The 15,881-nt window shown below is 33.2% G+C and overlaps 1 protein-coding gene across 1 annotated transcript in view; it reads left to right on the forward strand.

Moving 5' to 3' along the window:
• Nucleotides 1-762: 762 nt before the first annotated feature.
• The window catches only part of LOC139516769 (uncharacterized), a 94,607-nt gene continuing 79,488 nt past the window's right edge, over nucleotides 763-15,881 (forward strand). Inside the window, exons 1-3 of the mRNA XM_071307058.1 lie at nucleotides 763-932; nucleotides 1,607-1,744; nucleotides 4,278-14,602. Of these exons, the coding sequence (XP_071163159.1) occupies nucleotides 4,841-14,602 (9,762 nt within the window). The 5' untranslated portion in view covers nucleotides 763-932; nucleotides 1,607-1,744; nucleotides 4,278-4,840. The remainder of the gene's footprint in view (nucleotides 933-1,606; nucleotides 1,745-4,277; nucleotides 14,603-15,881) is intronic.

Raw genomic sequence — 15,881 nt, forward strand, 5'->3', positions numbered from 1 at the left:
TTTCTATTTACTTAAACTAAAGTTATTGTGCGAAAACCAAGAATAATGCTTATTTGGGCCCTTTTTTGGCCCCTAATTCCTAAACTGTTGAAACCTAAACTCCCAAAATCAATCCCAACCGTTCTTTTGTGGTCATTAACCTTGTGTCAAAATTTCATAGATTTCTATTAACTTAAACTAAAGTTATAGTGCGAAAACCAAGAAAATGCTTATTTGGGCCCTTTTTGGCCCCTAATTCCTAAAATGTTGGGACCAAAACTCCCAAAATCAATACCAACCTTCCTTTTGTGGTCATAAACCTTGTGTTAAAATTTCATAGATTTCCATTCACTTTTACTAAAGTTAGAGTGCGAAAACTAAAAGTATTCGGACGCCGGACGACGACGACGACGACGACGTGATAGCAATATACGACGAAAATTTTTTCAAATTTTGCGGTCGTATAAAAACTAACCATGTACTTTTGGTGCATACGGACTGAATAGTTCGCGTAATTTAGAATATAACCCAACACCGTTCCCAAACGTTTTGTCGATGGACCAGAGGCATATATACACATGTATGTCTCTGGATGGACGAACTGCACTCAATAATTCAATATATTAAAAAATAGTAGTTAAAATGAAAAGAAAATTGCGGAATATTCCGATTGTTTCCTACATAATCATCCATATTACAAAGGACACAACATTAGTATGATTAAAAAATCACCTGACTCACATCACCTTCAGTATAAATAGTAAATGATGGAATTCAATAATCAATAATACTTAAACATAAAGTTAGTCAGTACAACATCCTAGTCATCTGAAGAAAAACATATTTGTTAACACTGAAAGTTTATACCGTCTGGGGGAGGATATCCAAATTGGGAGACAAGGCAGTAACATCTTAAACACATCAACAAAAAGTACAGTCTTCTTTAGAGTGGGGTAAGTGGTCCGATCTCTGGGAGTGTACATGTATAGACTTGATACAATAGTCGTTCGGCATATGGGAATTTGAAAATCGGTTTCATTTTACTACCTATCATCATCCATATAATTCCATTTAAATCAAATATTTTGTTAAATTGAAATTATCATTAAATTTGTAATTAAAATCTTTTGTTTTTGAATATATTGATACAGTGACATATTATATGACCAATGATAGATGTATACTAATTGAATGATGGCTGCTTGTTCAATCTTGTGACACAAGAAAGTAATTTATAATTGCACTGTTTATGGTAGAGTTCCAGGAATCTAAAATTCCACAAAAACTAACGTATAAATGTCAACGGATAAAACCTGTATCTAAGCGAAATGTATAATGGATATATAGTATGAATTGCCGTTTGCTTTTAAAATAACCAATATATAAAATATCAGTCTAGTAATTAGGAAGAGAGCGACATTGTCTGGAGATTTATCATGTTTTTAAAAACCAATTCCATTTGTACTATTCCCCCGTACTGTTAATTGATGATGTAAACAAAATGACAAAAGAACCCTCCCCTGGGTGAGAATTACAAATGAAAATGTAACTAATTAAATATCATGTCTACTCTAGACCAAAAGATCACTTTTCTACATTTGATAGATGCTTCTAATGTTGTTTTCAGTATCGATTTGTAAACAGCATAACGGCAGGTATCCTGGAAACGATAGAAATTATCCTGACAAGATCACAGACAAACACATAAACCTCCACCAAGCTTTATGTAAAAGTTCATCCTTTATAGGAGTTATATCACAAAGAGGTAAGATTTATATTTATATGTCAATACACTGCTTTGAAGAATGGGAAAGGCATAATACTATACACATCAGTCAAATATTTATGATTGAACATGTGCAAATTCGTAGCTTCGTGTAGGATAGCAAAGCAACGGGATTTCGTGCATGGCTCGGAGGAACCAAAACATATTAGAAGTTTAAGACGTAAAACTTTCAAAGTAAAGAAACGAATTACATAAAGGTGTAATCGGATTTCAACGACTATGCATCTGAACAGGGCATTAAGTGAAATCGCAACCAGAGAAATATACAGTCAGCTTGACTGCAAACTTAAATAATGAAGCTGAATTATGAAAGACAAGCATGTTGGTATCGACAAATATATAAATTATATATAGAACTGATGGAACGGTAGAAATGATAAAAGAACTCCAAGTTAAGCACTCATAAAACAACAGATTTCCATTCGTGTTTTGACTAAATTAGTCTATATATGTGAGGAATTAAAACTAAGCTCATAAGAATATATATATATATAACATTGTTGGGTTGATGTTTAGACGAGTTGTATATATATATATATACAACTCGTCTAAACATCAACCCAACAATGTTAGATCTGTAAATTTGCTTTCGCAAATTTTTTGTTCTTCCCTCTATATATAGCTTATATATATACACTCTAGCTATATCTTTGAACGGCACAGTGTTGCAATTTCCCCTTTGTTTTGAGTATATATTTTTTTCGGAAAGTATCTGAACTTATATTCAGGTTAGTGTGAAGGTTGGCGCCTGATAAAACGCTTAAACCCGTTGCATTTGTTTGCATCTGTTGTTCAGTGGTTTATGTTTCTTGGTTAAGATTAAGCCGTTGTTTTTCTTGTTTGAATGGTTTTACCCTAGTCATGTGGAGCCCTTTATAGCTTGCTGTTCGATGTGATCTTTTAAAGGCTCTGCGTTGAAGACCGTACTTTTACCTATAATGGTTTATTTTTTACAAATTGTGACTTGGATTGAGAGTTGTCTCATTGGCACTCATACCACAAATTTATGTATCTATCATATGATCACAAGAAAAAAAGTATACATTCTAAATATTATAGTTTTTAAATGAGTCGTGACTGCTGATATTTTTATAGAGAGACGACCATATACTTTATTGACTTTCTCTTGAATGCATATTTTTGTGTGCAGGGGATTAGGGTCACTACAATGGTAACTGTCTAGGCTAGATAAAACGGTTTCCTTTTACTACCCTGTTTTGTTGGTAATGAGCCTACAGTTTTGAATATTAGAAAACCAAAAGCTTTTACATAATGTGAAAATATATTGTGGATATTATGTTTCACATCATTTCAAATGAAATATATTCATGTGCACAATGTTCGATTGTTTTTCTAATCTAAAAGTATTCGTAATTTAAGATAACTGATAGCTGTGACGTATGATACAAGAATGGGTTAATATTATAAGGTCACAAAATATTGGTAAATAGACATTCTTGTATCAGGCACCTACCATTTTTCTAGGTAGGTTGCATTTTATGTTGCGGAGAGAAAAAAATAGAGCTGAAGTTTGAAATCTTTCCTCCCGACAGTATATGTTATAATTTTGAAATCCATTATAAAGGTGAATTAATTAGAAAATGCTGGTTTTCAACCATACTTTTGGAGTTAAGTTTAAAATGTTTAATTAGACAGTCGGTTTTCCCGTTGGAATGTTTTTACACTAGGCATTTTGGGGGCGCTTTATAGCTTGCTGTTCGGGGTTGAATACCGTACTTAGACCTATAACGGCCCAGTTTACTCTTACAAATTGTGACTTGGATCGAGAATTGTATAACTGGCTTTCAAATGTTTACACGTGTGCGTTCCTGATGAAGGAAAACCCAGAAATATCGTTTTTGGAAGCACGTTATTTATAAAATGTTATCATTTATAATTCTATGTAGTGAGTAGCATAATAGAAATAAATTGTATACGCATGAAGGATCCGAATATGTTCTGCGTTCAGTTTTAAGCATTCAGTAGCATATCTAGTCACTCATGCGATTGTCCGTGTAAATAGATTAAAACAATATGCAACACCATGAGCAAATGTACCATAACAATAATTGAAAACCTGTGCGGTTTATAAGGTTCTAATTTTTTGAATTAAAAAAAAAGAAAAAAAGGGGGAGGTGTATTTTAGATGAAGGCCTATTGCATGATCTCATTTTTAGAAATCATATTAAAAAAATCATATCAATAAACTTTTAAATTGTTATTGAATTCGTAAAACAAAAAGTAGGAAAAACATCAAACTACTGCTTAACATAAAACTAAATGAAGTTTTCTATATAACTGGTAAATATAGCAAAGACAATCATAGGTTGAATTATCTTTTAAATCAACAACATATTACTGTTAATATAAAAAAAAGGTACAGACTTCTGTAATCTATTACTGAAGTATTCCTAAGATTTCTAATATAAATATTATGTAATAGCGGCCGACAGATTCTCAATCAATACGTATTCAGAATGTTGAGGGTTAATTTGATCATTTTACTTTGCAGAATGAACAGTCGAGTCAATACACATTTGATGGCCAACAACCCAGACTACATTCGTGAAATATGACTTAATTGAAAGGAATATCTAAGTTTTTCATCGATTTTTATGTCTGTGAAGTGTGTGTAATAACGGTTTGTCAGTAGGAATTACATAATGCCATTAGAACGATAACAATATAACCCGAGGACAAACGAACTACAGCTTCTATCAAAAGTAGTAAAGAGAAAACAACATTCATTCTAAAATAGAAGCTTTTAACCTCTGGTAGTAAAAAAAATATAACATTTTATTTAAATATCAATCCATCTGTTAATATAATTAAACGTTGCATTCAACTTTAAAATCAAAACAATGTTTGATTAAACATTAAAACACACTGAAATGATTTAGCATGGAGAATCCGTCTACAAGTCTTGTGATGGCTTGTTTTATCCTCATCTTGATCCAGTTATCTAAGCATAAACAATGTAATATGTGGATAATAACCCGATAATAATCTTATATATTACCCAAATTAATTAATATAAAACGAAATGCAAATTGAAACCGACAAACTGATCTAAATATGTCTAAATACACAAATTCATCTGTTCGTCAAAGTCAATTACCATACAGATTAAACAGTAAGAAACAAGTGCCTTTAACAAATACCTTGACTTTTACTAATGAAAGTAGTACTCGTTCAATTAAATACAATGTAGCTCTCGCCACAATTCATGAAATTGAGGAAGATTTAACAAACGGAAGAAGTTTGGGCGATATCAACTTCAACAAAATTAACCAACAAAACAATTTTTCTGCAGAAGGAAATGAAAGATTTAACAAATACAAGAGGGTTAAAAGTGGCAGTTTATTACAAAGGAAGAAAGTTTCTACTAGTCAAAACAAGTGTGCGAGTGACGAAAAACATTCTTTTTCCCAGTCTACCGAAATAATCCGACATAATATCAACAACAATATTAACAAACGGAATACAAATATTGATAGGGATGATAATATATCACAACTTAAGGCCAGGGATTTTAAACTGAAAGAATCCGATCTTCATAGTGTGAAGAAATTTGAATACACTGCATCCAGGATCAGTGAACAAAGAGACATTCTTTGTGAAATATCAGATAATTCAGAAACAGAAAACCCTACCACTGCCAGGAATTGGAAACCTGATTGTCAACTTAATTCGGTGAAAACGCTAAAATCAGAAACAAACAAATACAGAAAATTGATCAAAGACAAAGGGGAAGACAGTCTTCAAGAAGTTGGATCAACAGCAACAATTCGCAGCTCAAAGATCAAGAAATATGCAAGTGCAATACCAAAGTTGAAAGGAAATGAAGCTAATCCTGGTGGATTAAGAAAAGTAAGTAATTTCAAGAGTAATCAGTCTACCTTCAACAATACTGATCTTTCTTCAAATAAACACCGTACAGCTACAACATCTCAACCCGAAAACAAAGTGAACAAACTTCAAGTACAGGAAACACCTACTACCAATGTTATCTCGAATAAGCAATGTCTACCTGTGCCCAAACATACAGGTAAGAAAAACGTTAGTAGGTTGTATATAGTTGATACAATCAGTAGAACAGACAAGACAATACCGTTTAATAAAGGAGATGTACAAAATCAACGAAGCGATGGTATAAACAAATACTGTCGTAATACACGTGTTAATGAACCAGTAACAATTAAAGGTAGATTAAGTAAGACTGGAACGTCGAGGACAACCCTAGTTACAAAAGAGAACAGTGATTTGACAGAATCTGGCACTGGTAATCTAAGCTTCAATTCGAATGATGGGAAACAAAATGATTTAAAAAGTGCTGGAAATCTTCAAAAATTAAAAACTGAATTGGATATTTTATACGAGGACTTAAATGCCGACAAAAATAACCATAATGAGATAGAAGATCTGACAACGAAATCTGAGAGTTATTCTAAAGAAGGTAGGGAAAGTTTAAAAATAAATTCAGAACAGGACTCTATTAGTGCAAATAACAAAAATAGCCGAAAATCTCCTTTAGGTTGTCAATATAAATTCAATGACTTTACCTGTGTGGAATTCATATCAACTAACAATAAACCAACCACTGAGAAATATACATTAAATATTGAAGATGACAAAAATAAAAGTGTTACCTCAGAGGTCAAAAATAGCTTAAAATTGAAGATAAAAGACAAGAATGACATTTTAAAAACAAATGAAAAATGTGAGTCATCGATTAATTTCAAGGTAAATTCAACGGATGTGTCCTCGAACTTTATGAAATTTCAAAAAACGGGAAGTGATGGTATAATGGAAATTGTTATGCCTCCAAAATATGACAAAGGAAGAAAACACACCTTGAGTAAGGACAAAATTGAAAGAAAAGTAACAGATGATCAGGTAAAAGAGACAGGAAATGTAGTAAAACCTGCAAAACCTAGCGTAACTGCACACAGATTAAAATCAAATAGTGGAAAATCTGTAACAACACCACAGGTGAAAGTTAAATCATCAATTAAAGAAGACGATCAGCGTAAACATGAGTTAAAGAAAACTTCAGCTGGTGATGTTCATAAAAATAAAACAGATAATGTCAAAAATAAAACTTCTGAAGAAAGGCAACTTAATAAAGATAAACTGTTACTAAAGAACAAAAAATCCTATGCTACTAATGTTGGAAAATCTGACCAGTTAAAAAACAAACTAAAGGATAAGGAATCGTCTTCGAATGGAAAGAAAAGTAGCGGACAAGGTGAGAAGGTTATTAAAAAACACAATGATAGCAATGCATCAAGTAGTAAAGCAATAAACAAAGTTTGTCAAAGTAGCCCCAACAGACAGATAGTAGAAAGTGATAATAGACAATCAAGTGATAAAGAAATAACTGATGAAGTGGATGAGACTTGTAAAGCTGCCAAAGATAAATCAATTAATTGCTCTGGAGGTACTGAAACTTTCTCCAAAGATAAATATTCAAAAGTTGTCAGTTCTAAATTGTATCCAACATCGGATGCGCAAATCAAAGTAATTGATCAAACAAAACGAAAAGAAAGTGGAAACACAACTTTGCGCTGCAAGAACTACATTAGGGAACAACCATCTGCCGATCGATTACATAATATCAGTAGTATTGGCAATACTAATTCACGAGAAATCATTGATCAGTTAGCAGACGGACAGAACAATTCAATTGATCAGAAGGTGCAGCAAAATGCACCGAAAAAGTTATCTCATTTATTAGATTTGAACATCAAATCTGAGAAAGACATTAGTTACGATCATGAGGAATCTTCTGCAAATATTGTTGTTTCTAATCAATCAGAAGGTAACTGTCAGGATTATAAACTTGGAAACCTGTCGTCTGCTGACAATGAAAAAAGTAATGAAAGTTGCGCGGGATTGTATCAAAGTGAAAATATTGTAGGTACTACAGGTCAATGTGTAAATGACCATGACTGTGCAGTATCATCATTATCCGTGGAGAGAAGTGTGCCAAAAGCGATTATTAATGATAATACGATGATGGGAAATGATTTACAATATATGACAAGTGTTCCTAACTTATGTCGAGGATTAAGTGAAAGTATCCAAAACAAAATATTTGGTTTAGGTACGAATGATTCTTGTAATCAGGATAATAGTGATTCATTAAATCGGAATACGTTTATTAATAACGGATTAAATACATCAACTGAAACTACTGACAGAAATAATCATGATACCTTATTACCATGTACGGTGAGTACTAAGAAAAACCTACAAAGTGTCTCTACGGAAACCTTAATGGATAATAAATCGTGTATAAAACACACTGACCAAATGGATAACCAAAGTAGTACTTTAAGTGATCATGGAAAACAAACCCATAGAACAAAAGTTAATGATCAAACAAAAGCCAAAGGCGAGAACCAAGTGAGAAGAAAATTACTTTCACCCAAAATATCAATAAAAAAATTCAATTCAGAGATTCCGAATTTGGTTAATTCAGTTAGAGTGAAAACCCTGCATAAAAGTGACAGGTCGGAAAAGGAAAAAGTGAACCAAGAGAATGTTAAACGCAAAGAGAAAATACCACGGACAAGTACACCTACTTCAAAAATATCAAAACCAAAATCTGATGTGAATCGTTCATCATCTATACAGAGTTCGGTCTGTTCTGGCGGCAAAAAGCAACCTTATAGTTGTACTGGTGCCACAACTGGTTTAATTCCTAACAAACCAATCGACAATCTAAGGGAATGGAGTCCGTGTTCTGATGTTTCAAATGCATCATCTTGCGGATCTTACAAAGGCGTAAGGCCAAAAACTACATCGTTTATCAGAGGTAAGACTAACGAATCATCCGATAAATTAGTAAAAACGTTAACAAGTCAAAAAGAAAAAGACACATCTGATATTTCTAAAACACAAAACGAATGTTGTCAATCAACGAAAAAATCAAATAGAAGTTTTTCTTCTTCCAAGATAACGAATTCAAAACATACACTGTCTGGTAAACAATTATCGACCAACAGAATAGCCTCTATTGGATGTCCGTCAGCCGCACAGAAAACAGCTGAAAATGTCAAAGATCCAGAAAAATCAATCAACTATCAAACACAATCTAATGTCAAAACTGTAAGAAAAAGTTTAACTCCTTCTCCAAATAGAAAACCTAAGGGTAAAAATTTAACAGTCAGTGAAGAATCTCTAAAAAGCCATATTCCAACAAAAGCAGACCAAGAAAAGACAACTCCAATAATCATGAGACCAGATACTCTTCCACTACATACTACTACAAACAATATTCTTCTTTCCTCAAAGGAGGAAGCTTCACACAAAAACACGTCAAAAGTTAATCGTGTTATACGACCAAACGAAATGAAGATGAATGCAAAACACAAAACACAGCGTCATTCGCCAAGTCCAACGACATCTCTTAGTTCAAGAGCTAGTAGTATTGCATCATTATCTGACCGAAGTGCTACTCAAAAACGACCAGTTAGCAGTAAAGCCACTAAAAAATCACAAAGTTCAAATATTCCTAAAACAACAAACAGAAATCCATCAGAATCTTCGTCAGGGAAAGTTAACAAGATTCCTATAGCGTCTCGCCCGAACAAAATCCAGCTTAGTAAGATGACAGATCTCAAGACACCGTGCTCGTCGAAAAGTTGTACACCAAGTCCTACCTTGTCAAGGAGCTCGAGGGCATCGAGCGTCGTATCTCCTTGTACAGTTAAGAATCAAAGTTTGAAAGTTAAACAAGAAACAACTAAGAAGAAACTTAACATTACAAATGCACGAAAACCTGAGTTACTACAAATTAACAAAGTACCTATTCGCAGGGCTAGCCTATCAAGTATCAAATCTGTCAAGGTTGCTAGGACACCAGAAGATGAAAAAAGCAAAAAGCAAACGACAGCAGAGTCGAAAATACAGAGAACATCAAAACTTCCAAAGTCAAAATTAAAACAACAACACACCACCGTCGTCTCTAAAATACAACGGCCACAGACAACTGATACAAAACATATTGTTGAAGGTAAAATTTACAAGGATAAAGTAGAAAACAAAACTAATGTTCAGCAAGCTGAAGACCTATTAAAACAGTCCGACAAAAAGTCACACGAAGAGGAACATCCCATTTGTAATAATACTTCTGATATCAATGCAGAAACATCAAAAACAGTGTGTCTATCTGATAAAACTGATCATGTTCCTACAGCAGATCAAATCAAAGAAGAGCCGTTTGATTTTTGTGAAGCACAAAATACAAATATTATAACAAACCAACAACTTCAAAAACAGGTGCAAGATCCATTAATGGAGATTAGATCTATATCAAATAGTAAGACTATTAATCCCATGGATATTCAACAGAAACCTGAAGTTCATTCAAGTATTGAATCTGTGTGTAGTGAACAATACTGGTCCGCAAGTGAAGGAGAAAACGAACACGACAACGTACAATTAGATGACAGAGTTGTTCCTATGAATCGAACTAACGAAACAATGGATAGTAACAAAAACAAAGAGATTTTATGCGGCAAACACAATGATGCAGCGGACAGTGATGCAGACGATAAGTGCGAGAAATCTCACGTGCAGTTGATGTCAGACAATTGTGCATTGAATGCTTTGCCTTTAGAATCTAAAACCGATTTGTTACATAATTATATTGACAGAACTTGCACGACAGAAAATGATTTAGAAAATTCAACTGATTTAATGATAGAAAATATTAGTCAGCAGTGGAAATATGATCGTGATACGTCAGAACGGCTTATAAACACTTTTTTGCCAGTTGATTCGGAAGATTTTGATAAGGCTCAATATGTGTCTAACGATTATGAAGAGAATATCTCCCAACATTCAAATTTAGAACAACATCTCAATGCAGGAAACGATAAATTGAGCGTAGAAATAAATGAAGTTAATCGATGTAAATTTGAATCTAAGTACAACATAGATATAGCGGAAAATGCCGTCAAAGAAGTATATGTCAAAACTGAAAAATTATCAGAGCCAAACATTATGGAGAACCTGATAAACCAAAACTCATGTAAATCAGAACATTCACAAGAGGAAGTTGATGATATATACTTTGGACAACAATCAGAACAGCAATGCGAAGAAGAATGCAAATCTGAAACTAGTTCAACAGGCCATCTTAATTTAGAAAACAACAACATTGTAGAGGACTTTGCATCAAAACACGATTCAGATGGATATTTCAACAATGGTTTATATTTAGAGTCAAGCAAGGGCGACTTCGCAACATTCGATAAAACATTTGATAAAACGGAAACGTATGAAGTGAGAACTCCATCAATACAAGGAAATAGTCAATTTGAAACTAAAACAATTAATCAAAATGAGGAAGTTTCAAGAGTACGAGATGAGCTAATTTGTGAAAATATCAATCTTCTAAAAAAGGATTATATAAAAGAGTATAATGATTGTACAGAAAACAAGACTAATGACAGGACTATAACAACATTTGAAAGTGTACAGTTTTATTGTGACCAAACTTTAGATGATGCTATTTTGTCCAACAACGTATGTTCAAAGGAGGATTTAACTTTAATAAAAGATGAAATTTATAGTGATAAGAGTTTAACCGATTCAACTACTGAACTGATCGAAACAGAATCTGAGAATAGTGACAGCAGCATGGCAAGCAGTAGCGTACAAAACTCCCCGGGTCCAAGACGACCACGCCGTCAGTTCAGCAGGGCAGAACGTAAACAAAAGTACGAACAATTGTCACTTAAAAATCCACAAACCTGCACTGTTTCCTCTTCAACGAAGAATTCAAGACTTGATGACTGTTCACATTATTCAAAAGGGGAAGTGCCGGTTCTACACACCAATGAAATTTATCAGACATCTTCATCACACAAATCTGAAACTTTTGATAGTGCAGGTAGAAATATATCTGGTACATGTTATAGCGAAAGTTTAAATTCAAAAAGCAGATGCACAGAAAGTTCACTGATTAATAAAAGTACGGTTCGTCTCAAATATCACACGGATGAAAGAACTAATAAACATGTCGAAGAAAAACTAAACGAAGAGGCAATTTTTACTAAAATAATAACTTACGAACATGATACAACATTATCTTATTCACAAAGCCAAGATTCTGAGTTAATTTTATTAGATAAAACAGCATTATCAAGTGCTAAACGCTCTGAAGATTCTGAAGCGGATGCCTCACATGGTGTCGTGAAAAGGACTTTACCGGTTTCCAACACGACAGAAAACAGACGTGCTATAAATTTGGACAAACTTTTTCGTTCCGAGGAAGGGTTTTCTATATCTGTGGAATGTACTTTACAACTGAATGAACAGTTACCTACTATAAGTAAAACCGAATGTGTCAATGGGAAATCAGATGTACATGTTTCACCAGTTGACGTTGAGGAAACCGTAAATTTGTGTCTTCGTGACGAAGATTCCTTGTCAAGAAATGAAAATGGTGTTAGCGTGGAAACTCTTCAAACTGTAAGTAATGAGCATGCTTTTGATATTGGTCAGGTGATAAACTCTTCACCTGATACAAAATATTATCAAGATCAGTCCATGCCATCAGATACGAGTATGCAAGATAAGAACATTTTCGTAGATGCTAATTACGAATGCACACCAAGTACATCGAATTTCAATATGAATATATCTGATAAAGTCCCAAATGAAGTTGATAAAACTTTTTCTGCTGATTTTACATCAAATGTACTAAAAGAGACAGAATATGATATCGAGCAGAAGTCGTCAAATTTAAATAAATGTGAACCTCAATTAGAAAGTAATTTGGTACTAGATAACAGTAACATCTTGCATTCCTCTGATACCGAACATCTGAAACATGAACAAAAAATTTCAAATTCTCCATTTGCAGAAATGCATGAAAAATTTGTGATATGCATAGCTAACAATGCCATCCCTTGTATTGAAAATGATAAGTCATCAAAAACGTGTTCTGATGAAGCAAGTGAAAACCATGTTGAAGACAATGTAAGTCAAGCTGATAGGAAACACATGACTTTGGATTTGCCCACAAGTGAGAAACATAATAATGAAATGGGTCTGACAGCTAATGTTAAAGTACAAAAGAGTAAAGACAGGAAAAATATAAGGCGCCTTACCGATACAATACTTTTTGATGGACATATTGAAAAGAACACTGATACTTTAACACCAAAGATCAAGCAAAGAGCAAGAAGCAAGAGTCCTGCAGCATGTTCTCACTCACCACGAGACATGGATAGTGACCAGGTACACAGTCTCTCTGGACATGGGAAAGTTTCAGAGATATGTAGTAAATTTATTCAGAAAACAAGACCTGGAATTATTTCTGTTTCGCCATCTGATCCTGGACTAACCTGTCACTTGAAAGCTGTTTCACCATCAAAACACTTAAAATGGGCACGTATTGAAGGTGTATGGCAGAGGGTTCCTGATGATTCCATTATCACCACGTCGGACGTAATACCGAGGGAAGTTCAAAATAAAACTTCAAAACCTAATAGGAAATCGAACGAAACTTTGTTTCAATGGAAAAATTTATATGACAAAATTCAGAAGATTCAACAAGAAAAACGTGACCTCGAAGACGAAAACACTATTGAATCACATGTTGATGTTAAAAGCCCGATTAATAATAACGATAAAATAGAGAGTAAAGACATCGAAGTTGACCTAAAAAAGAGTAGAGACATCGAAATTGACTCAAAGAAGATTAGAGACATTGAAGATGATTCAAAAAAGAGTAAAGACATTGAAGTTGGCTCAAAAAAGAGTAAAGACTTTGAAGTTGACTCAAAAAAGAGTAGAGACACCGAAGTTTACTCAAAGAATAGAAACATCGCAGTTGACTCCAACAATAGTAGAAACATCGAAGTTGACTCAAAGATATCAACAACCTCGAAGTCAAAGCCCAAGCCACCAAAAACACTGCCAAAACCAAAACGTCATAACAAATCTGACCATCCAACAGGAGCCAATGTTTTGTCCATCAAACATCCAATAGGTGATAATGAGCAGAACAATGTTTCATCAGATGGGGATAACGAGCTAAAAGAAATGCACAAAAACGAAGATGGCACTAGAAATAAAAGTAAACAGGTGCAGAAAAGTGTCGAAGATAATAAAGAAAGAGAGGAAACAATATGCATGCAGTTTTTCTCTTTAAAAAAAGAACATGAAAAACAAATCAGAAAAGAAACGTTTAAATCGACCGCTGCCATGAGTGAAAACTCAACTGATGAAAAGATAGTTGAATTTAAACCTTTCCTAAAATTGAATGACGACAATATCATTGAAATGAGTAGAGAAAAAGAGCAGAAGAATGGAATTAAGCAAATTGATAGCCCTCGGGCTGACACTGTGGACATGAAAGAGTCAATATCAGCAAGCAAAACACATTATCAGGACAATAAATATGCAGAAGAGAAAGTAAAAGTCAAATACATGTCAAAGGAGAAAGATCAATCCGATGTTATTGAAAGCAAGTCGGAACATGGTCCTGGTACAAGGAAAACAGCATCAGGATGTTTAGAAAATGTTAAAGAATTTGATAGTTTTGACAATAATGGTCAAATGATGCATACATCGGTTCCAATTAAACAAGAGATGTTTCCAAAGGAAGAAGATATTTCCTCGGATTTTATAGCTAAAGTGCTCAAAGTGATGGATTCATTTTCAACAGATAATAATCAAAGTTCTGGTGTTAAATTCGTTGTTGGAAATGAAGATTCAAAAAGTGATTTACGTAGGGATTATAGGAATATAAATGTACCCCATGATGACCACGACAGATCAGAGACTGGTTTAATGTATGGACACAGACATCCTATGGTAAGTACAAGTAGAAGCAGCAACATATTACATAAAATCATAAGAATATATATTTTTTTCTCCAAATGGTTAATGAAATGGATTATTAATATATTAGATTGAATATTGAATTCCTAATTTACTAATACTTTTTCAGAGAACTCAGATTGTACCACTAAATGACATTTTAAAAATAATCAATTATTTAATGATGTTATTGTGGAATTGACATTTTGTATTAATACTCTTTTTTGAAAACTTTAGAGAGCCAAGTGTTATTCTTTTTTCTTGGGAATAGCTATTCAGATCTGAATTTGTGTATGTATTGAAACCAAATGTCAATGATTGTGGATTATATCATTGAATGATCATTTGATCTTCACTTTGTGTGCAGACATTGAAGAGCTTTGCTACAAAGTTTTTAAGATCAATATCAGACCGTAATACACAAAGAAAGGCAGAATATCTAATTCACCAACCTCATCCTATTAACAATACAATTATAATTTTCTGGTGAAAAAAGTTGATTGAAGACATAAATGTACAGCTGCAAATTAGATTTTCTTTTCAAATAAATAATTTACACTTTGTTATTAATAAAACTCATCATCTTATTCAAACTTCGTAGATATAACATATACTTATTATTAATAATTTTGACTCTTCACTAGTGAAAAAGGAGTCCAAATTTTATCTCCCTGAAACATCACGTTGAAAAATCTATATAACTGATCTACTGTGACAGTTTACACAATGAACTGTCCTATATGTAATATTTGCCACTTGACGTGAAGCAAACACCAATGGATAATTGAATTTTAATTGGATAATTAACATAGATCTAAATATTGTTTTATTTATAAAATTAGATAATTACACCAATAAGAATCATACAAAGCAGCATCTTTCATCATGCAGAAAAACTCATCTTCACCGGTCTAGTCTCAGATGGTGTTAATTAACTGTCAGTCAGTAACAACATAATACTGTTTCAACATTCTTGATTGATCACTTATCAGACTTTGGTTTATTCTTGGATTTTCAGGATAAAAAAGTGATATACTAATGAGAGTAATTAAAACATTATATTCATATTTGCTCTATGCTGGGGTAACAGAAAGTAACTATGAAAGATGTTGAAAAAAATATAGTGATGGTACTCCAATAAATATACAACTTGAACAAAATTTAACTGAATACTTTGCTCTTGAGCTCATAATCTAAAGGTATCCTTAGATGAACATCTTATTTCATTAAACTTTTTAAATGTCTGGACATTTCATAGCTCATTATTCAGTAT

The sequence above is a fragment of the Mytilus edulis genome, chromosome 3 (genome assembly GCF_963676685.1).
Source record: "Mytilus edulis chromosome 3, xbMytEdul2.2, whole genome shotgun sequence".
In the NCBI taxonomy this organism is placed as follows: Eukaryota; Metazoa; Mollusca; class Bivalvia; order Mytilida; family Mytilidae; genus Mytilus; species Mytilus edulis.